Source organism: Otolemur garnettii, unplaced genomic scaffold (assembly GCF_000181295.1).
Source record: "Otolemur garnettii isolate 467f Iridium unplaced genomic scaffold, OtoGar3 scaffold00097, whole genome shotgun sequence".
NCBI lineage: Eukaryota > Metazoa > Chordata > Mammalia > Primates > Galagidae > Otolemur > Otolemur garnettii.
Window position 1 is genome coordinate 7,295,162 of NW_003852492.1, and position 21,036 is coordinate 7,316,197.

Sequence of the window (21,036 nt, forward strand, 5' to 3'; positions counted from 1 at the left end):
AGTGTACCAGCTCCACTGCACAGTCTCACAGCCACCTGTGGGCGCTCTCTGGTGACACCACGCTGTCAGAGCTGGGGTGTCAGTGTACCAGCTCCGCTGCACAGTCTCACAGCCACCTGTGGGCGCTCTCTGGTGACACCACGCTGTCAGAGCTGGAGTGTCAGTGTACCAGCTCCACTGCACAGTCTCACAGCCACCTGTGGACGCTGTCTGGTGACACCACGCTGTCAGAGCCAGGGTCTGTCATGTACTCCAGCTCAGCCCATCAGCTCGCACGTCACAGTCATCAAAAGACCACACTCCCCTTATAGTAACGAGGAGATGTGCAGGAGGATGTGCACAGAGCATATCAGACCTTCCACCCTACTATGAAAATGACCCAAAGCACTTGGTCTTAGAGCAGTGGTTCTCACCCTGTGGGTCGCGACCCCTTTGTAACAATGAAAATACATCTTGCATATTAGATATTTACATTACGATTCATAATAGTGGCAAAATTTACATTACGATTCATAATAGAGGCAAAACAGTTATGAGGTAGCAACGAAAATAATTTTCTGGTTGGGGGGTCAGTACAACATGAGGAACTGTATTAAGGGTCGCGGCATTAGGAAGGTTGAGAACCACTGGCTTAGAGGGAGGTGCCCCTTGTACATAGTGCAGGAAAACCTGAGCGTGTGAAACATACCAGGACAGATGAATCCTCTTTTTAAAAATCAATTATCATTTTCTCCTCATTATGGACCAAATGTATGTTTCTAATGTATATAAGAGTATCTACTATTTTATAAATATAAAAATACCTACTACTCTGAGACATCTACAGTCCCCTAAGCTCGCACACACTGGGACGTCTTACCGGACTCTCAGAGTGACACTGTGACAAAGCCTTCACTCATCACAAACAAGTAAGTGACATCTGAGAAACACGGGCTTGTTCAAGGTTGGGGAGGGTAAGAGAAACGGAACTAGAACTAACCGTCTACTGAGTGTGCTTTTACCACATGGCACTTAGCTCCCGGGATGAAACTTCACACTGCTCGACGGGAAGTCTGAACAGACACCCCAGTGAACATTTGCAAGTAATTTCACTCCTGTTTAAAAGGAGTGAAAATCTAAACTAGAGATGAGACTAATTATTTCTGGATCCTACTACAAAGTGAGCACATTTCCTGTAGTGGAAAGTAAGAGGGGCGGGTCGCACCCTTGCACGAACCTGCAGGAGATTGGTCAGCAAGATGAGCGTCTGCTTTCGGATGAACGGATCTGAATCCTTCAGGCACAGGGAGATGTTGGGAATGTACTTGTCCACCATGACCGTGTAGCGGATGCAGAGGTCGCACATCACGACGATGACGTTGTTGCGGACGGCCACGTCCTCGCACACCTCCAGCTCTCGCACCAGCGTGGGGATGCTCTTCTTTGCCAGATCCTCGTGCTGTAAGCACAGCTTACCTGGCACGGGAGAGAGGAGGATATCTCGTTTCTGTTCTCCTTCTATGCCTAAATCTTCTCTAGACATATCTTGCTATGAATTTTACTTAAAGTTAAAACATCATGCCCACAATCACAAACGACAAAAAACTAGAGGCAGACTCACTCATCTTAAATGTCAGAAAGTTCAGAATACCTTCAGGAAAAATGGACTCCTACAGAGTTTCATGAGATATATACTATGGGATACTTCTTTACACTAATATATGTAAAATCATTTTCCTTTTAAAGTCAGCGTTCGAAGGTTGAAGTTATCTATTAACTCGGACAATGACCAACAAACTTTCTTTTTTTTTGAGACAGAGTCTTACTGTGTTGCCCTCGGTAGAGTGCTGTGACATCCTGGCCTTTAGCAACCTCAAACCCCTGGGCTGCAGTGATCCTCTTATCTCAGCTTTTCAAGTAGCTAGGACTACAAGCACCTGCCACAACGCCTGGCTACTTTTTGTATTTTTGTAGAGATAGAGTCTCCCTCTTGCTCAGGCTGGTCTCAAATTCCTGAGCTCAGGCAATCCACCTGCTTCGACCTCCCAAAGTGTTAGGATTACAGGTATGAGCCACTGCGCCCAGCTATGACCAACAGATTATAACAGGTAATACATTTTACTTTTGGTTATACATATACTTTACCACAGCTAAATACCTTGGAATGAATTTGAAATTCAAGCTAGGTAAGTAGGAAAAGATGATCATCTCATATTTTTATTTCTTATTGTTAGTAGGAGGGACGCTGAATTTTATTTTTATGTTCTTTTTGTGGGCTGGAGAATGTTCTACTCTTATTTGCCATCCTTAAGTATTTGAAAAATAACCAATATAACAATAAATATTCACGTATCTGCTTGTATTTGAGATAGGCTCTCGCTCTGTTGGCCAGGCTAGAGTGAAATGGCATCATCACAGATCACAGCAACCTCAAACTCCTGGGCTTTACAATATTCCTGCCTCAGCCTCCCCAGAAGCTGGAACGACAGGTGTGTGCCCCCATGCTCAGCTCATTTTTCCCTGTTTTTTTTTTTTTAAAGAGAGAGGGTCTCACTTGTGCCCAGACTGGTCTCAAACTCCTGGTGTCAAGTGATCCTGGCACCCCCAAAGTTGGTGAACCTTACCCAGTATAAAATACACAATCACACTAAGGGAAAAAAATTAAATTATAGCACCTACTGGTCAGTGTTTTAAAGATTCACAATAATTTGAGTTCATGGACAAATAATGTTAATAGTTCATCTATCAGGTCTGAGAAGTATTTTTTAAAAAACATCGTCTTTTACAGACTGAACTTCAAATTTATTTTTTCATTCCCAGATATCAGTGCAGTGGAGGCACACAGTTCTTAACAGATTTCACTGTGCTACATTATGAGTACAAAAAAAATTACAGAACATTAAAGGCTCGTGAAGGTATTGGAGAGAAAGTACAGAAGCAGGGATAACTGAGATAAATTAACACGATCCTACTACAAAACCAAGGCTCCCTACAGACGGAGCACAATCTTGGGTAGTTGTCAGGCTGAGGGCTCTTAGCGTGAGCCAGGCTATCTGTCAGTTTCCTGGGTTTCACTGTTTGAACTCATTGTAAGTCTACCACTCTGTTAAGCTTGGAGAGCTGGGCACTCACAGGAGAATTACCTCCCCAAATGACAGGCGCTAGAGCACATGTGACCTCAGCAGCATACAGCACGTTACTACGGCTGGGCTTTTGTTAAAGACAAAAGCTACACACACACCGTGACTGTACAGTTCTGTTTCCCCTGTGGCTTTCTTACCTAAGGTGATGATGGCATGTGCCCTAATCACAGAAGGCATGACACAGCCCTGGATCTGGAAGGGCGGCTGAGAGGCTGGGTCGTCACTGGTGCCCTGCGATGGCGGTACTACGGAAAAGAGGGAAAGGTTTACTGCCAGAACCTCACTGGTACACGCAGCCTTAAAGCAGCACGGTGCAGAGTAGGATTTCAGGGGCCTTACGGTGGTCCGCTTCAGCAGAAGAAGCCAGGATGGACTGGATCAGAAGGAAGACTCGCTTCTCTACTCTGGCTGGACACAGTTCGGCTATATCTCCTAAGGTAAAAATGTACTTCACCTACGAAGAGAAGTGGTTTGCAGTAAAAATAAGGCCACGGAGAAGTTAATTCCAGCTAGATTAAGGAAGTGTTCGTGGAGTGTTTACCCCTAGATGTAAAAAACTGTACTTTCTTTTGTTTAATAAAAATACCTGGCCATTGTAAAAAAATTGTGTGTACACCTTTTTTTCAAAGTATTTCTATAGTTATGTGGCTTTATGTTTGCCTCTCTTACACAGTTACTAATAATGCTATTTTGAAGTTTGCAATTATTCCTTTGAATAGTAGGTACCCTTTAATGCAATATACTACAAACAGGTTTAATGACTACATACGTATGCCATTTAAAAACCTCAGATGTCATCATGATTTATTTCACTATTCCACTATTAATGAATACTCACGCTGTTTCTAACCCTTTGCAAAAGTTTACACGAGCTCTGGAGAGCACCTGTGTACCCTGAATACTGCTCTATTTCCTTAAAAGTGAAAACCGGGGTTACAGAGTATATCAAAACCTATTTTACATGTTAAAACGTATTTCCAAATTGCTCTCCAGAATGGTGTCTATTTAGACTTCTATCCAAAACATACCGAGTATTAATACCTGCTTCCTTGCAGATGCCATCACTGTGTTTTTTTATTATTTTTTTAAAGTTTTTTTTTGAGACAGAGTTTCACTTACTAATCCTCGGTAGAGTGCCGTGAAGTCACAGCTCACAGCAACCTCCAACTCCTTGGGCTTAGGCGATTCTCTTGCCTCAGCCTCCCAAGTAGCTGGGACTACAGGCACCTGCTACAATGCCCGGTTGTTTTTTTGTTGCAGTTAGGCTGGTGCTGGGTTTGAACCCATCACCCTCGGTATATGGGGCTGGTGCCCTACTCACTAAGCCACAGGCGCTGCCCACACTGTGTTTATTAATGATGTTAAGCATTACTGTTCTTTTTTCTTTACCTCCAAAATAGAAGGGTGATAACTAAAGAGTATAATGTCAAATAAATGCTTATTCTACGGTAAGAAAGCCAATAACAAGATGTATGTGGGTTTAAAAAAACCTTGAACATGCCCTATCTCTTGATAGATTAAAGAAACACTTAAATTCTACATAAAGAAGCATGGCCAAACTTTCTCATCTGGATTTGGATTGAAGAGTAGCTTCTGATAACATACTTAACAGTTGAAAAAAATTCTTAGGTGGGGAAACTCATTGACCTTGCTAAGCATTTTTCTTAGTGTAGACACAGAACCTGCCCAGAAATATTAGAAGAGCAAGACCTTCTAGAAACCTTGGGCCAAGCTACCCGTCACGGCCATCATCCCTCAAGTGCCCAGATTCCCACCACAAGACTTTTTATTAAAGAATGTGTGACTGGCACAATGGTCTTCTCTTTCAACAAATCTAAATGTGGTCTGTGCTTACCAGGAACTGTAAGAGCTAGGCTGACACAGCAGGAACTGAATGCAGAAAGAGTTGCTCTACTGATTGATATAGCGGGGAAAATGGCACGTTTTGGTTACATGATGGCCTGTTCTGAGGGCATCAAAAAGCAGCTGATTATTTCCTTTCTTGGACAACGTCAGAAGTTGGAATTAGAACTGTCGTAACACATCTTGTCGACAGCCGGCTGGCTCAACACGTCCAGGCTCACAGGACCCCCCTGCGTTGTTAGAACAGTTTCTAAAGCAGGGCTGCCCTGTGATACCATCTTGCTTCTCAAGGTCATCTGTGTTTTCATTGCCAAGTTTCTCATTTTATTTTAGATTATCACTTTGCAGCAACTGCTCAGTCAGTACCGTTCCCCAGTTCTACAGTTTGATGTCCAAACAGCTTGGAAGACATAATTTTTTTTTTTTTTAAATCAAATGAACCAGTCAAAAAAATAAAGCATATATGCACTTTATTATTTTCTTACCTTACTATTTCTAAGCTTAACTTTACCAAGCTTACAATATATATTTTATTTTCCTTATTAGAACCAGGTTTCATCTAAGATCTAACTGGATGAAACATTTTACTTATTTATTTATTTATTTTGAGACAGAGTCTCACTATGTCGCCCTCGGTAGAGTGCCGTGGAGCCACAGCTCACAGCAACCTCAAAGTCTTGGGCTTAAGCGATTCTCTTTCCTCAGCCTCCCAAGTAGCTGGGACTCCAGGCGCCCACCACAACACCCGGCTATTTTTTGGTTGTAGTTGTCGTTGTGGTTTGGCAGACCTGGGCAGGTTTGAACCCGCCAGCCCCGGTGTATGTGGCTGGTGCCCTAACCGCTGAGCTACGGGCGCTGAACCTGGTTGAAACATTTACTGTCAAGTTTCCCCCCAGATGATAAGTACGTAAGAAAAACATAAAATAGGTTATCAACAATTTTTTTTTTTTTCTAAAAAGAGAGTAAGCTCTAGGCTAGGAGGGCTCTTTCTTATTAATAGCATTTAAGGTGCTCATTGCAGCATCGTTGCTGCTATTTATAAGCCGGAAGAGAAAATAATGGTTGACACAAGCAACTCCTTACCAGCAGGTCTTCGTCCAGGTTTCCCGCTCCACCCTCCTTCAGGACGATGTTGGACAGGCAGTGCTCACAGGTGGCGAGCACGTCCCCACACACCTGGTGCAGCAACTCCTACGGCAAGGCAAAGGTCACCTCTGAAGGGAGGAGCGGTCACATCTCCCAGGTGACCCATGAGACGCATTCCCAGGAGGAACCCTTCTAGCAGTCTCGCCAGGAGACCGGCTAAGCCGAGTCTGCAAGTGCTTGCCTTTTGCCCATATGGGGCAGATGTAGAGAGGAAGATGATCAATGCACTGTTATCTGCAAATTCTGCTTGGCTGGTCTCATGGCGAGACTGCTAAAAGTGCGTCCTTATGGTTTCGGACAAGTTTTGGGAAAGCCACAAAAGCAGACGCTATGGCAGATCCACTTAAAGATTAATGGCTTCCAAGTCCTTGACCAGGTGGAAAATTGTCTAGTAACTGTTCTTGAAATAAGGATGGCAAAGAAGGGAAAGGATATCTGAAGGTGTCACAGGCCTTATCAAAGATAACCTGATAGAGTTCCCTCCAGGAGATCAGTGTCAGGCAGCGGCGTTATTGCCCTAGCACCGAGGTGGGGACTGTCTTAGGGAGTCACGTTTTTTATCAGCCAGATCTTCTGGAGTGTCAACTGCTAGTCATACTAGTACTGCCTTGTGGGAGCAATAGCCGCTGCAGTCTACACATCCTTACAGGTCTTCTGTCTATAGAGAAGGCCGCTCAAGCATTGAAACAGAATAATGTGACTAAGTACAAATCAGGCAGAAATACATCCAGCCATCTGTGGGCCCACCTGCTCCTCCACCGCTGTCTCTGCAGATGTCCTACAAAGCCTTTGCAGGGCGTCAACGGCTGAACTGATCAACTCCAGAGACCACTGAAATCCAATCAGCTTACATCTGATAACACCTGAGAAAAGTCAAAACCCTTGAAGTGTAACTGCTTAAAAACATACGTACATATAAAAACCTGTAATGAATGAAGGGGAACGCCTCTTTAAGAAAGATTCTCCTTTAGACACTCACCAATCACCTTGTCCCGGGTGCCCTTAGGAAGATGCTTTGCTATATGCCCGATAACACATAGGATATGTCCTAAGGTGTTTGAATTGGGATTCTGCTGACTAGAGAAAGGGCAGGAGAAATGTCAAGAGAGAAACAAGTTAAACATTGTTGCCAAAAAATTCCTTTTCTTCTGGATTATTAAAAGTTATCCTTATTTCTCATTTTTTTCTTTCTTTTAAGACATAGGGTTTTACTGTCACCTAGGCTGGAGGTCAAGGGCACCATGATCATAGTTCACTGCAACCTTTGAACTCCTGGGCTCAAGAAATCCTCCTACCTCAGCTTCCCAACTACCTGGGATTGCAGGTGTGGGCCACTATGCCTGGCTAATTCTTTTATTTTTTTTGTAGAGATGGGGTCTTGCTATTTGGCTCAAGCTGGTCTCAAATTCTTAGCCTCAAGGAATCCCCAGCCTTGGCCCCCTAAGGTGCTGGGACTACAAGTGTGAGCCACCGAGCTGGGCCTTGATTCTTATTTATCAAGTTCATTTTTATGCCAGGTTAAAAAGACAAGTAGCAGTAAATAAACAGCTATCAAATAGGCCACCTCCTTAAAGCATGAGCTTTGTTTCTAAGAATCTGGACTGTGCCATCAGTGGTTAAATTGCAAGCGTGCAAACCTGCTGATTTTCTCCCAGGCCTCGATGATTTTGGTGTAGTTGAGCTTGGGGGACGAGCACGCTATCTTGGAGAGCAGCATCCAGGCTGGTGCAGAATGTTCCATGCCAGTGTGTGAGATCACGTTGTTTATAAAAGTGGGTGAGAATTTATCTTTCTTGGCCCAAATATGAAAAGCCTTATTTAGATAGCGGCTGGGAAAAAAAATGACAGAAGGCAGAATTGTCACTATAAATACACAAAACTGTTCAGATCAGCCCTCACTGAAAGGGCCTCGATGTCTGCTGCTGCAGGACCCCGCTGACACGGGAAATATCCTCTGGAACAAACAGGTTCCTAGCTCAGGGCTCATCTGGTACCATCTAGATGGCATTTTAATTTTTATTATATTGAATAAGCTGCATTTATTGTTCTCCTCATAAAATACTTATCTTTTTTAAAGCAAACAATAAAACTTCCCAATTTATTTGAGACTTTTCTCATCTCCTACGAAATTTCTACACAAAATGAAATAGGTTTCTGACAATAGAGACATACAGAGTTTGTAGGGTTACAGTGGAAAAAAACCAGACACACTGTCCTTTTTCCAAGGGAAGAAAATGACTTCCTAGTGCTTACATATGGTGATACTAACTGAGCCAAGATTTGCTATAGTTTACTACCCCCACTCAGAAACAGTTCAAGCCTTTATAAAATAAAATAAAAACTGCTTCTGATGTATTTGAGTGCGGGTGTTATGTTCTACTTGTTTTCAAACCATCTCTCCTCTTACTTCTTCCTGAAGTACGGCACAAAATCACACAACTCAGGAGATGGTGCTGTATTAGAGGAAAAGACATTTCTCCCCCAATTAATTTTTCTTAGAGTTCTGGGAAAATGTGCACACGTACAAAGATCAGTAAGAGTCTCTCATTCAATTTTTTTTAAAAAGGGAAATTCTCAAAGCATGCAGAACAAGGCAACTATAACAAACTAAAATACACCCACGTACCACAGTAAGCATATGGTTTTGTTAATGCATTAGCTCTCGATTAAAAACAATCTATCCGCATATGTCAAGAATTTTACTGCAGTTAGCGCACAACATGACTTCCATACGATTCATGTCTGAATACCACAAGATGCAAGAAATCAAATAATTTTAAATTTACTTAAAAAGAATAGCACAAATATTAAGTGAAGTTTCTTATATAAAGCCAACAGAATGGAGAACAAATTCTCTGAAATTCCAATTTTTAAATCTCGAATCTCGCTTTTCTTTGGCAGCTGATACCCAACCACATCAACAGAGCAGTTCCCGGCAGGCCTCCCACACCGGTCATCAGGCAGCCCTGCTGTGGGCCTCCAGCTCCCTATGGTCAGGAGGCCATTTAAACACTAACCCACCTCCACGTAATGTCAGCACCCATGGCCACTCGAGTCCCCCTTTTACTCGCCCTCCACTCAAGGTTAAGGACAATATCCTTGGCCTTTAGCTCTATCTGGTCGAGCACTGGACCTGCTTTCATTTCCCTTCACTAATCCCTTTTTTCTAAGTATGCTAATGGCTGATTTTGAAAAGCTCCATTCTTGGTCCTGAGCTTTCATCTAGCACCCAACCCTAGGTGATCTCATTCATTGTCAAGAGCTCCCCACTCACAGGAGACAAAGCACCCCAAGTAAAAACTGAACTTCCACCTCCAGCCTGCCTTCTGGACCTCTGCTGTCCACAGCGCAGTCCACGCCTGGAGCCTTCCGGCTGCTGTGCCCTTCACTGCCATTCCTGCCTGGAAGCCCCCACTCTTCTGGCTGCCTGAATAATCCCACAGCTCCTTAATATTCAGCTCAGGCCACCACTTCTGGGAAGCCATCCTAAGCTAGAAGAAAGAGAGAAGGAAGAAGGATACATAAAGGAGCAGGAGGAAGGTGAAGAAGAGGAAAATGAAGAAGAAAAATAAAGAGGGGGAGGAGGAAAAGGAACAAAAGAGGGAGAGAAGAAGAAAGAATCACCAAGACGCCATGCGACTCGACGCGCCCGTAGCCCGCTTTGTACTACAACTGCGACTGTGTCTCTTTCCACTGGACTTGAGAGCAACGTGAGCACAGCAAGTGGGCCCAGTGAATTCTGTGAGTTCCAGCACTTAGAACGGTACTTGGAAAATCAGGTCTGCACTACGTTTGTTCAGTCATAAATCAACCATTTCCTCCTCTTTTCCCTCCAATCCTCAAGCTCCACCTTCACCAACTCTACCACTTCCGGCTCTCCTGAAGCCCACAGCCTTCCCCTTAGTTTAGGCCAGTGGTTCTCCACCTTCCTAATGCCGTGATGTCTTTTCATTGTTACAAAGCGGTCGGGACCCACAGGCTGAGAACCGCTGGGTTAGGCCCCCTTTCTATGTGACTTGACTACCCTTCCTGTATTCCTCACCGACTGTAAATTCATCAACCGCCCCCACCTGTTTTCATGCGCTCAATTACAACTATCCAGTTTCGTCTCAGGCCCAGCCCCTGCACCCCAGCCAGCCACACTGGAGCCCAGCTGCACCCCAGGCTGTTTCCCCACAGGGGGTGCCCTTTAGCTTTCAAGTTTCATCTCAAAGGTCACCTATTCTGTGAAGTATGCTCTGCTCTGTCTTTCTGCAAACTTTTCTTGATAGTCTAGCCATAGTTAAGAACTTAACATTTTCTTTACGAAGGTTTGTAGAATTCTTTATGCCACCAACCCTGCCTTCTAGTTTCAATAAGCCTTTTGCTAAAAAAAAGAAAATTGATTCCCTAGTTCTGGGGCTGTCATACCTTTTCATCACAGTCCCGCCTTAAACTATTAAAAATTACTGACCCCCCCCCCAAAAAAAAACTTTTATGTGGGCTATATCTATCAATTGTCGTCATGCCAGAAATTAAAGTTGAGAAATTCAAAATTACTTGTCAATTCATTTCATAAGAATAATAAACCTACTAAGTTAACAATATTATTTTACAAAAAAATAACTCAATGTAGAGAGAAGTGTGCTGTTGTTTTGGGCTCTTTACAGTGAATTAAACAGACGACAGGTGGAATCTCATGTCCGCTTCCGTACCCGATCTGTTTCAATTCTGTCATACAGCTTCTGGAAGACTCCTCTGTAATATTAAGATGCTCTATCTGTGAGTGTTTTCTACTATATATTATGCTGTACAGGATGCAGGGGGAAGTGAAGAAAGTGATCAAACTATAGTCACCACAAAAACACTAAGAGATCCGAAGCAGGTCAACAAAAAAAGGCACCACCATTGAGCCTTCACATACACTAAATGACACAGAAAGTTGGTTTTTCAAGATCAGTGGAGAAATGTATTAATACAAAGCCTCGGCCTTGTATAATGAGCAGAAGCCACACAGTCAGCATACCTCAGTCCCGGGCTCTCTGTGCTGAGGAGAGTAAGAAGGGCCCACGCCAGCACCTGGCTGTTGTCTCCGGTGTGAAATTTACTGTGGTGCTTGATGTTCTGTAGCAGGACCTGGTCGAGGCACTCCAGGGCCTTCTCCTGCACGGTGCTCTCACAGTCCATTACCACCGGGACGATCCCCATCAGCCAGTCTTTCTGTATCTGGACACATCCGGGTTGGGCCTTAGGATTGAAAAATTAGGATGTCAGGTCTCATGCTGTTAGGAGTCTAAATACGAGTCGGTGAAGTTGCAATCAACGTTTTGAGAAACATGTTAAAAGTAACCGCACATCTGACTGCAAATGCAATTGCAGAGAGTGAAACAGAATCAACATTCAAAATAGAGGCTTATTGTAAATCCATGCATACTAAAATTTTAAACTTACACATTAAAGTCCTTATTGTATTAGTAAATCAGTATGTTTTCAGTCTTTCAAAATCAAGAGCAAATAATTTATCCAAAGGAGCAATTAGAAGAGATGCTGACAGAAATAGTCAAAATATGCATCGCTGAATGCCTCCTATCATGAAATAAAAAATAAAAAGAATAAAAATATAATAAAAAATATGTATAGCATTAGTGGGTCTGCTCTTTTGGCAATATTATCTATATCTATAGCTTGTTGTTTTTTTCTCTTGAGAGTCTCACTCTGTCATCCCAGGTAGAATGCTGTAGTAACTCACAACAACCTCAAACTCCTGGGCTCAAGTGATCCTCCTGCCTCAGTCCCTCAAGGAGCTGGGACTACAGGCACCCACCACAATGCTCAGCTAATTTTTCGGTATTTACCAGAGACAGGCTCTTGCTCATGCTCAGTTTGGCCTCAAACTCCTGCGCTCAAGCGATCCTCCGTCCTCGGCCTCCCAGAGGATTGGGAGCATTACAGGCATGAGCCACTGTGCCCAGCCTGCTTATGTCTTAATTGACAAAACTTAATCTAGGTGTCTAGCACAACCAAAATAATTTTAAAATTTTTTTCTCTGTGATATTTAAGTTGAAGAAGAGGCTAAGAATCAGCATTCTCCAGCATTAGTTCCCACTTACATCTAATACGAAGCACGGTCTATCACCCATCGTTGACAGAGACCTGTTCTTTTCCCTTACCCTGCACAGTGGACTTGGCAGAGTTTCTAATGGTCAATGTACCATTTAGCAACAGGTCATTATTAAGAGGAATTATTTCTAATGTAAAATACCATGCATTAGATACATATGCCTTGCCTCTCACCATTAGTAGTTCAGTGAGAGACTGCAGGGCCTGCTTCCGGACAGACACTGCGGGGTCTCGACACCGGTCTCGCAGAATAGCCAGGTCTTCCGTCATGTTCGAGACTTCACAATACTTCAGAATACTCACTAACACCTGCAAGGCAGATATGCAACCTGAAGTGAGGCCTGAGTCACATAAATCTGCAAAGACAAACTGTGGAATACTTCCTTTTTTTTTTTTTTTTTTTTGAGACAGAGTCTTACTTTGTGGCCTTTGGTAGAGTGCTGCGGCATCACAGCTCACAGCAACCTCCAACTCTTGGGCTTAAGTGATTCTCTTGCCTCTGCCTCAGCCTCCCGAGTAGCTGGGACTACAGCTCCTGCCACAACGCCTGGCTTTTTTTGTTATTGTTGTTGCAGTTGTCATTGCTGTTTTAGCTGGCCAGGAACAGGTTCAAACCTGCCACCCTCCGTATAGGGGGCCAGCGCCCTACCCACTGAGTCACAGGCGCGGCCCAGAATACTTTCTTGAAGTTAGTTTGCGGTCCTTAACATTTTAGGAGGCATGGATTCATCCTTCCTCTCTACAACATCCCATCTTTTACAATCTGATGAAAGCTAAGGCCTTTCTCAGAGAAAACGTGGGACATACATTTTATATAAACAAATATGTATGAACAATTTTACAAAGCTATTAAAATCCACCCAGTTTTATAAAGCTACTAAAATGCCCCCCTAGAATCCCTATTCTAAACAAAAGAAATTAAGGATATAAATTTGTGGTTCTTAAAAAGCCAGCAACTCAGTAGGGAAGCTTAAAAACAGATCATCTTCCAGTTCATCTATACAATTTATATAGAACAGGATCAGGGTCGAGTAACAGCTAAGTGAAAGTGGATTAAGCAAGGAAGATGGCCCTGAGGTTTTAAAAATATTCGTCTTGCTTTGCCAAGTTTTTAGTGCATAAAAGAGAGTGCATTAAAAACGTGGGAAAAAACTCACACCTGGAGTGCAGACCTCCTCACGTTGGTCTTCTCATCCCTAACCCGCTTTCTCAGCATCCCCATGACACATCTTCCTGTGGGGGGAACACCAAAGAGTCATTACGGTCTGAGAAAAACCACACACATTCTAGTACTGCACCACACAGTACTGAGAAAGTACGTTTATCTTAAAGATTCAGTAACTAGCTTGTTTAAAATCATAACAAATCCAAGGATGAAACGGTATAGAAAAAGAAGACAATTTCACTAATCAGTTATTCACCATAAAGCCCATAATTTAGAATATTAAAAATTCAGTTGTAAATCCTGGCTCGCACCTCTAAAATTCTGAGTAAATTATTCAGTTCTTCTATTGTGTTTAGCTACAAACAGGAAAATCTAACCCTTGGGTTGTTATAAAGATTTGATGAGATAATATATAATGGAAACATCAACATTTTTCACTCGAAGCCCTCTTGAAAATTATTAAGAACCCTGAAGAGCTTTCTTTTGGTGGATCATATCTTTTAATATGAATTAAAAATTTAAACTTAAAGTCGTAAAAATGTTTACTAATTCATTTTAAAATAGCAAGACATTGCTGGGTGTAGTGGCTGACACCTGTAAATCCTAGCACTCCGGGAGGCCGAGGCAGGTGGACCACCTGAGCTCATGGGTTCGCAACCAGCCTGAGCCAGAGTAAGACCTTGTCTCTAAAATTAGCCGGGCATTGTGGCAGGTGCCTGTAGTTCCAGCTACTTGGGAGGCTGAGGCAAGAGAATCGCTTGAGCCCAAGAGTTAGAGGTTGCTATATGCACTCTACCAAGGGCCACTAAGTGAGACTGTCTCTAAAAAAAAAAAAAAAAAGAAAATAGCAAGACACATTAAATGGCAATGGACACGTTAAATAGCAATAGTCCCTAAATCGATCTATAAATCACTCCCTATGAAATTCAATATGGCTTACGTTTTTGCAGAAATTCACAGCTGATTCTAAAATTCATATGGAAATACAAGGGACCCAGAATACCCAGACCATTTTTTTAAACAAATATGGAGAACTTCCACTTTTCCTGATTGCAAAACTTAACTAAAGGAAACCAGAATGTCACCCCAAATTATGCTTCTTTGATACAAAAATTATTTTTGAGCTGAAGGCAATTAAGCAGCAGCAAACAGAGGAAAAGCTCGGTCTTCTCCCATTTCTGCCTAGAGGTAAGATACAAATTCTTCCTTCTGGAGATGACTCTAGACTTTTATTGGCCAGAGGAATCTACAAACCTCACTTCATGGTTTTCCTCCCCTGTCCAGATAGTTTCCAAGTTGTGATGGTTCAACCTGAGATGTTTTCAACTCTACGCTGGTGAGAATATAATAGATATGTCCTCAAACCATTCCTTAAATTTTGATTTTTTCTTGGGCTAGCGATATACTGTAGGATAAATACTCAGTCATGATGCTGGGCCGTGGGAGGGACCCACAGCTTCCCGCGGGCCACACCGCTGAGGGGGGAGCAACCGAAACTCTACGCTGCCCTGCTGCCAGCAGTTTTTTAGATCCAGTTTTTTATGCTTTTACATCCCATTATATTCACAAAACGCTTCAAACATTTTTTGGGACCTTTCAGCTGTGTTCTGAAATGTTGTTCAGTGCCACATTCAACAAGTTACATAAGATATTAAATGCTTCATTATAAAACAGACTCTGTGTTTGATGATTTTGTCCAACTGTCTGTCAATGCCAGTGTTGTGAGCACATTTATAGCAGGCTAGGTTAAGCTATGACGTTTAGCAGGTTAGTTGTATTAACTGCATTTTTAACTTAGGGTATTTTCAATTTAATGATGGGTTTTATCCCACTGCAATTTGAGGAGCATCTGTATTTACCTTCCTATGGTTTGCTACCCCTGGGAGCCTAAAACTGCTTTCCTTTATTCTGTTCGTTCCCTACAAATTTACTGTTCTTTGAAGATGTTACATAAGTGGACTTTTTTTTTCTGAAACAGAGTCTTACTTTGTCGCCCTTGGTAGACTGCCGTGGCATCATAGCTTACAACAACCTCAGACTCTAAGGCTCAAGCGATTCTCTTGCCTTAGCTTCCCAAGTACCTGGGACTACAGGTGCCCGCCACAACCTACGGCTGTTTTTAGAGATGGGGTCTCGCTCTAGCTCAGGCTGGTCTAGAACCGGTGAGCTCAGGTGAACTGCCTGCCTTGGCCTCTCAGAGTGCTGGGATTACAGGCGTGATCATAAGTGGACTTTTAAGTCACTGCTTTGAGGTTCTTTGCCTGAAGTTTCTCCTGCATGACTGATGAGCACTTCACACATTAATAAACTCAATTGTTTTTCTTGTTGTCTCATTAATCTTTCTTTATTTTATTTTTGAGACAGTCTCAAGCTTTTGCCCTGGGTAGAGTACCCTGGTGTCATAGCTCACAGCAATCTCCAATGCAGGCTAAAGTGAACCTCTCACCTCAGTTTTTCTATTTTTACTAGAGATGGGGTCTTGGTTTTTTTTTTTGTTCAGGCTGGTCTTGAACTCGTGAGCTCAAGCTATCCATTTGCCTTGTAATCTTTCTTTTTGTACAGGGGTCCGTCCCGACTGAGAACTCATGAGGTTTGTGGGAAAGGTTATTTTCCCCTTTCACACTGTAATGCGATGGCAATTAACATAGTGATGTAGTGGCATCACCAAAGACATACAGATTATCTGAATAAAATTAAGAGTAAGAAATATGCTCACAAGCTCATACAAATAGTCGATTGGTTTTCTACAAGGGTGTCAAGACCATTCAAAGTAAAGAAATAGGGCTGGGCACATGCGCACGCACAAAAGCTTTTAAACATAAAGACACGTGTCTCTTCGATTGCTCCTTAAGAGATGAAACTTCAGGAATTTATGTTTTATTATTTATCTACAATGCCTAGAACAGATTAGGAAGGATCAGATGTTTATTTAATGAATAAATCTAATTATATAATGAATCCTCCACACCCAATTTTCTCTGTCTTATATCTCTTTAAATCACTTCCCTAATATTATTTCCACCGATTCTTACAACAGCCCTCTGTGAAAGACAGGGAAGGTGTTAGGATTGGGAGATGGTAGTTAGGGAGCTTTGCTGACCGCCACGCCCTGGGTCATGCAGCTATTTAGTGACTGAGGAGGTACAAGAACTGAGACGGCCCCGCATTTCAATCACAGTATTACATATTCTGTCACATGACAGATGAAAAAGGAGCCTGGAGAAGTGACTTTCTCAAGATCACACAGCCAGAAACTAATCTGTCAGAGGTTCTTGGTCTATCTAACACTTAAGACTGCAGGTCTGTTCTCTCCCTCCTGATTCAACTGACACGCCAACATTCCTGACAAGTCAAGAAAAGATTCAGCACCAACTGTGCCCTGTGCTGGAGTTCATGGAAGAAGGACCCCACGACCTCCATATGATGTGGAGGACCTGATAAAATGGACTCATAATGTTGAAGAGAAATTATAAGCTAAATTAGAAGCCTTCTTGTAGTCCCCTACCATGCATTAGATGTGGATTCTGGGACCGCTTATTCGCTGTCAATGTGACGTGATAGCAAAAGCAATGTGGAATGAACCAGGAACAAGACTGGGGACTGTTCACCGTTCTCTCTGTTTTAGGATGACTTTACCCCAAACAGAAATTTATTTAGGTTGGTGCAAAAGTAAGTGTGGTTTTGGGCCATGAATTTTAAATCATTATAACTAGGTTCAAACACATCTTTATCAATCAAAATAGGAACCATTGGGTGGCGCCTGTGGCTCAAAGGAGTAGGGCACCGGCTCCATATGCCGGGGTGGTGGGTTCAAACCCAGCCCTGGCCAAAAACTGCAAAATAGGAACCATTCCCATCAACACTTTGTCGCCAATGAGAAATAAGTTGGTTTCATTCTGTAGTGTAAAAATTCCTGCTTCGGGATTTGACAAACTCTTAGAAAGCATTTTCTGCATCCTATACGATGTGGAAGCATTTTCCCTGCAAAAAAGTTGTCAAGATGCTTGAAGAAGTGGTAGCTGGTTGGTGAGCGGTCAGGCGAATACAGCAGATGAGGCAAAACTTCATAGCCCAATTTGTTCAGCTTTTGAAGAGTTGGTTGTGCAATGAGAGGGTGGGTGTTGTCGTGGAGAGGAATTGGGCCCTTTCTGCTGACAGTGCTGGCTGCAAGCGCTGCAGTTTTCAGTGCATCTCATCAGTTTCCTGGGCAGACTTCTCGGATGTGAGGGTTTTGCCAGGATTCAGAAGGCTGCAGCGGCTCAGACCCGCAGCAGACCACCAGACACCAACCAGGACCTTTTTGTGGTGAAAGTTTGGCTTTGGGAACCACTTGGGAGGTCCCTGTTGGTCTAACCCCTGAGCTGATTGTTGCTGGTTATTGTATGAAATCCATTTTTGTCACACGTCCCAATCCAATCGAGAAATGGTTTGCTGTGGTGTAGAATAAGATGACACGTGAAAATGACGATTCCTCTGATTTCCGATCAGCTCACGAGGGACCCACTTATCAAGTTTTTCACTTTTCAATTTGCTTCAAAAGCTGAGTGACCATAGAATGGTTGACACTGAGTTCTTCAGCAACTTCTAGCTGTCAGAGGACCAGCTTCCGTGACTGCTCTCAACTGGCTGCTGAACATCTGATGGTTGGCCACTCTGCTCATCTTCAGGCTCCTGTCTCTTTGGCGGTCTTCTTGAACCACCACTGCACAGTACGCTCGTTAGCCGTTCCGGGGCCAAACGTGTTCTTGATGTTGCGAGTTGTCTCTGCTGCTTTACAATCCATTTTCAACTCATATAAGAAAATCACTAGAATTCACATTTTGCCTAACATCATTTCCATAGCCCCCAACAAATATAAAATAAACAGCAAGTAATAAGTTGTTAGCAAGAAGACATAAAGCAAAGGGTGTGCATTAAAATGATGTAGGACATAACCGCATTTATTTAAGAATGCGTTCCAGTGCCAAACAGCAAATTTCAACAACGTAAAAACTGCAATTACTTTTGCACTAACCTATAATCTCCACTGCACTCTCCCTAGGAATGGGTCCTTTCTTGTCAATAATCCCAACGGTTCGCAACAATTGACTTTAATAATAAAATAAAACATTCTACTATTCTTTTAGGTGTTACAAGTACTGAGGTGGGGAGGTCAGTACATGTTAACTACCATGTGCCCCATTCTTTATGTTAAAATGAAATACAGCGTAGTATCAGGGTATCAATTAAAGACATAAAAACAATTCTTCTACTTTAAGAAAAAATGGTGTTTTCATTCTTAAGGGTCAATTAATCAGAAAAAAAACCCCAAAGTTTCTAGACTGTACTTAGGGTTATCTGAAATCCAGTAGTATTACTAGTCTGACAGTGATCAATCTAACATACCTCCAGATCCAACTGTTTCACCATCGCTGATTACGTTGATATCACTCGAGGGTTCAGAAGGGATAAGGGTCTGCCTTTGATAGGAAAAAGCTTAAAAATTAAAAAAAAAAAAGAAGCACAGTCACTAAAGTAACAAATGTGTTATACTTTTTAATAACATAAGCATGGCATGTTACTCATAGAAGTTACTATGTTATCACTGAAATTTCAACTTCTCTAGTGACAAAAAGAGTACATTATAATTCTAATAGGTAAGTAGGAAGATGGATAAAACATTTCAAATATTCAGGAAATTTTTAAAAGACAATTATTCAATATTTGAAAATATACTTAGCCATTACCTGATGAATTTCTCTGTGTGGTACCAGGGTAACTCTCTATTCCTAAAATTGTAGAACCTGAAAATAAGCAGATCAGAAAGGAAGTTACAGTAGCATAACCCCTGAGTAAATATCCACAGAGGGATCCCAATCGAGACGTTTAGGTCTAAAAGCAAAGCAGGCTGATTCTACACTGCTGACCATTGATCACACTCCCCTTGATACGCACTTGAAATGGTACTGGGTCCAACCAGTGCCTACCAGTGCCAAGAGTAGTACAGGCAGCCAACAGTCCCTCCTCTCAATATGAACGTCTGAAATTAAAGGCCTTTTCAAATGTATCAGGCTTGCACATTTAAAAACATATTTGACAATAAAACATACTTTAAACAGTTTATGAGGATAAAAATAGATCATAATCAGGTCGGTTATTTCTGCCACATCAAAGAATGATTCCCTTGCAGTCTATTTCCTGCTAAGTGCAAGGTCAGTTTCATGTCACAACGGTCCCCATACTTACTGCTAAGCAGGAGTTCCAGGATACTCTCCGATGCAGTGGTTGCCGTCAGTTCCAGACAATGTGCAAAGCTGGTCAATGCCTTGCTGCGGACAGTAGGAGCCTTGTCTGAACAACGGTCAAACATGATCTCTTGCACCAAGAACTTATGCTTTGTAAACTTCTGAAGCTCCAAGGAGAGAGTGCTATCCCCCTCTCTTTCAGGGAGTTCTAACAGAGCTAAGACAACATCAAGAGTAAAAATTCGGTGTGGGATCTGATGAAGCAAAAGCATAAGAATTGCATGAGATAGGAGTGAGAATCAGAGAAACCTTTCTTCTCAATCAGAGCTGGCTACTACTAGAAGTTTGCAGAGCTAGAACCCAAGATGAGATGTAGATATATCTCATACCTTAGAACTTCGTGAATATTTGTAAAGCCAGGCAATGAATGTAGCATACTCCTCACAAGAAAGTTTACTGAGCAGCTGGACGAGGGCCTGGGCTGCAGAGGTCCGATACTCTGATTTATCTATCACCTGAAACACAAAAATGGAGACGCTGCCAAGCCAAGATCTCCGTGCAGGACAACAGAAACATGTTATAACACAGTGGGGAAATCAGTGAGTGTAACTAGTACTGGTCTTTAAATACCAGGTAAATTGCTAATATATTTTAGGTTTTAGACCCCTTTGAAAACTAACTTGTAAGTAATCTATAAGCCCTCTCCCCAGAAAAATGTACATACAAATTTAGCATTCAATTTCAGAGAGGTTATGGACCCATGTTGTCTACAGGTCTCAAACTGAGAAGCAATTTCCTAAATGGTTATAAAAATTTAAGAGATAATTATGGAAATAGGAACACTGGAAAGTGGTTTAAAGTAAAGAATTAACTGTGTATTTTTTTTAGGTGTGTTAAGATTTTGTAGTTATGTTTTTCAAGAATCCTTATCCTTTAGAGAAACAAACTGAAGAAAAGATGTGATAGAATTTCCTTCATAAAAACAATCTATCATTCCTTCTAAACGACGCCCTTCCAAAATCCAGTGTGTGTATTATTTGTATATACATGAAACACACAGGTATGTCTAGGTTGGGGAGAACGGAAGGGGTATAAAAGAAAAAGGACTGTTGCAGAAGACGGGTGAAGAGTATCTGGGGGTTCAACATCTCCTCCTCCTCGTTTCTATGTGTGCGACATTTTCCAAAATGAAAACTATTTCTTTTTTTTTTTTTTTAAGGGATTTTTTTTTTTTTTTTTTTTGAGACAGAGCCTTAAGCTGTCCCCCTGGGTAGAGTGCCATGGCTTCACAGCTCACAGCAACCTCCAACTCCTGGGCTCAAGAGAGTCTCCTGTCTCAGCCTCCCAAGTAGCTGGGACCACAATGCCCGGCTATTTTTTGGTTGCAGCCGTCATTGTTGTTTGGCGGGTCCGGGCT

At 42.4% G+C, this 21,036-nt stretch overlaps 1 protein-coding gene across 2 annotated transcripts in view; it reads right to left on the reverse strand.

The window, feature by feature from the left end:
- Positions 1-21,036, reverse strand: part of NCAPD3 (non-SMC condensin II complex subunit D3) — a 57,959-nt gene that overhangs the window by 17,258 nt on the left and 19,665 nt on the right. For both annotated transcript variants that reach the window (XM_003795918.3, XM_023516768.1), the window contains exons 11-24: positions 20,009-20,134; positions 19,621-19,873; positions 19,122-19,178; positions 18,781-18,870; positions 13,390-13,463; positions 12,405-12,539; positions 11,137-11,357; positions 7,769-7,960; positions 7,111-7,208; positions 6,879-6,994; positions 6,069-6,176; positions 3,462-3,576; positions 3,260-3,367; positions 1,217-1,455 (exon numbers count right to left, since the gene is read on the reverse strand). In XM_003795918.3, the coding sequence (XP_003795966.1) occupies positions 1,217-1,455; positions 3,260-3,367; positions 3,462-3,576; positions 6,069-6,176; positions 6,879-6,994; positions 7,111-7,208; positions 7,769-7,960; positions 11,137-11,357; positions 12,405-12,539; positions 13,390-13,463; positions 18,781-18,870; positions 19,122-19,178; positions 19,621-19,873; positions 20,009-20,134 (1,932 nt within the window). The remainder of the gene's footprint in view (positions 1-1,216; positions 1,456-3,259; positions 3,368-3,461; positions 3,577-6,068; positions 6,177-6,878; positions 6,995-7,110; positions 7,209-7,768; positions 7,961-11,136; positions 11,358-12,404; positions 12,540-13,389; positions 13,464-18,780; positions 18,871-19,121; positions 19,179-19,620; positions 19,874-20,008; positions 20,135-21,036) is intronic.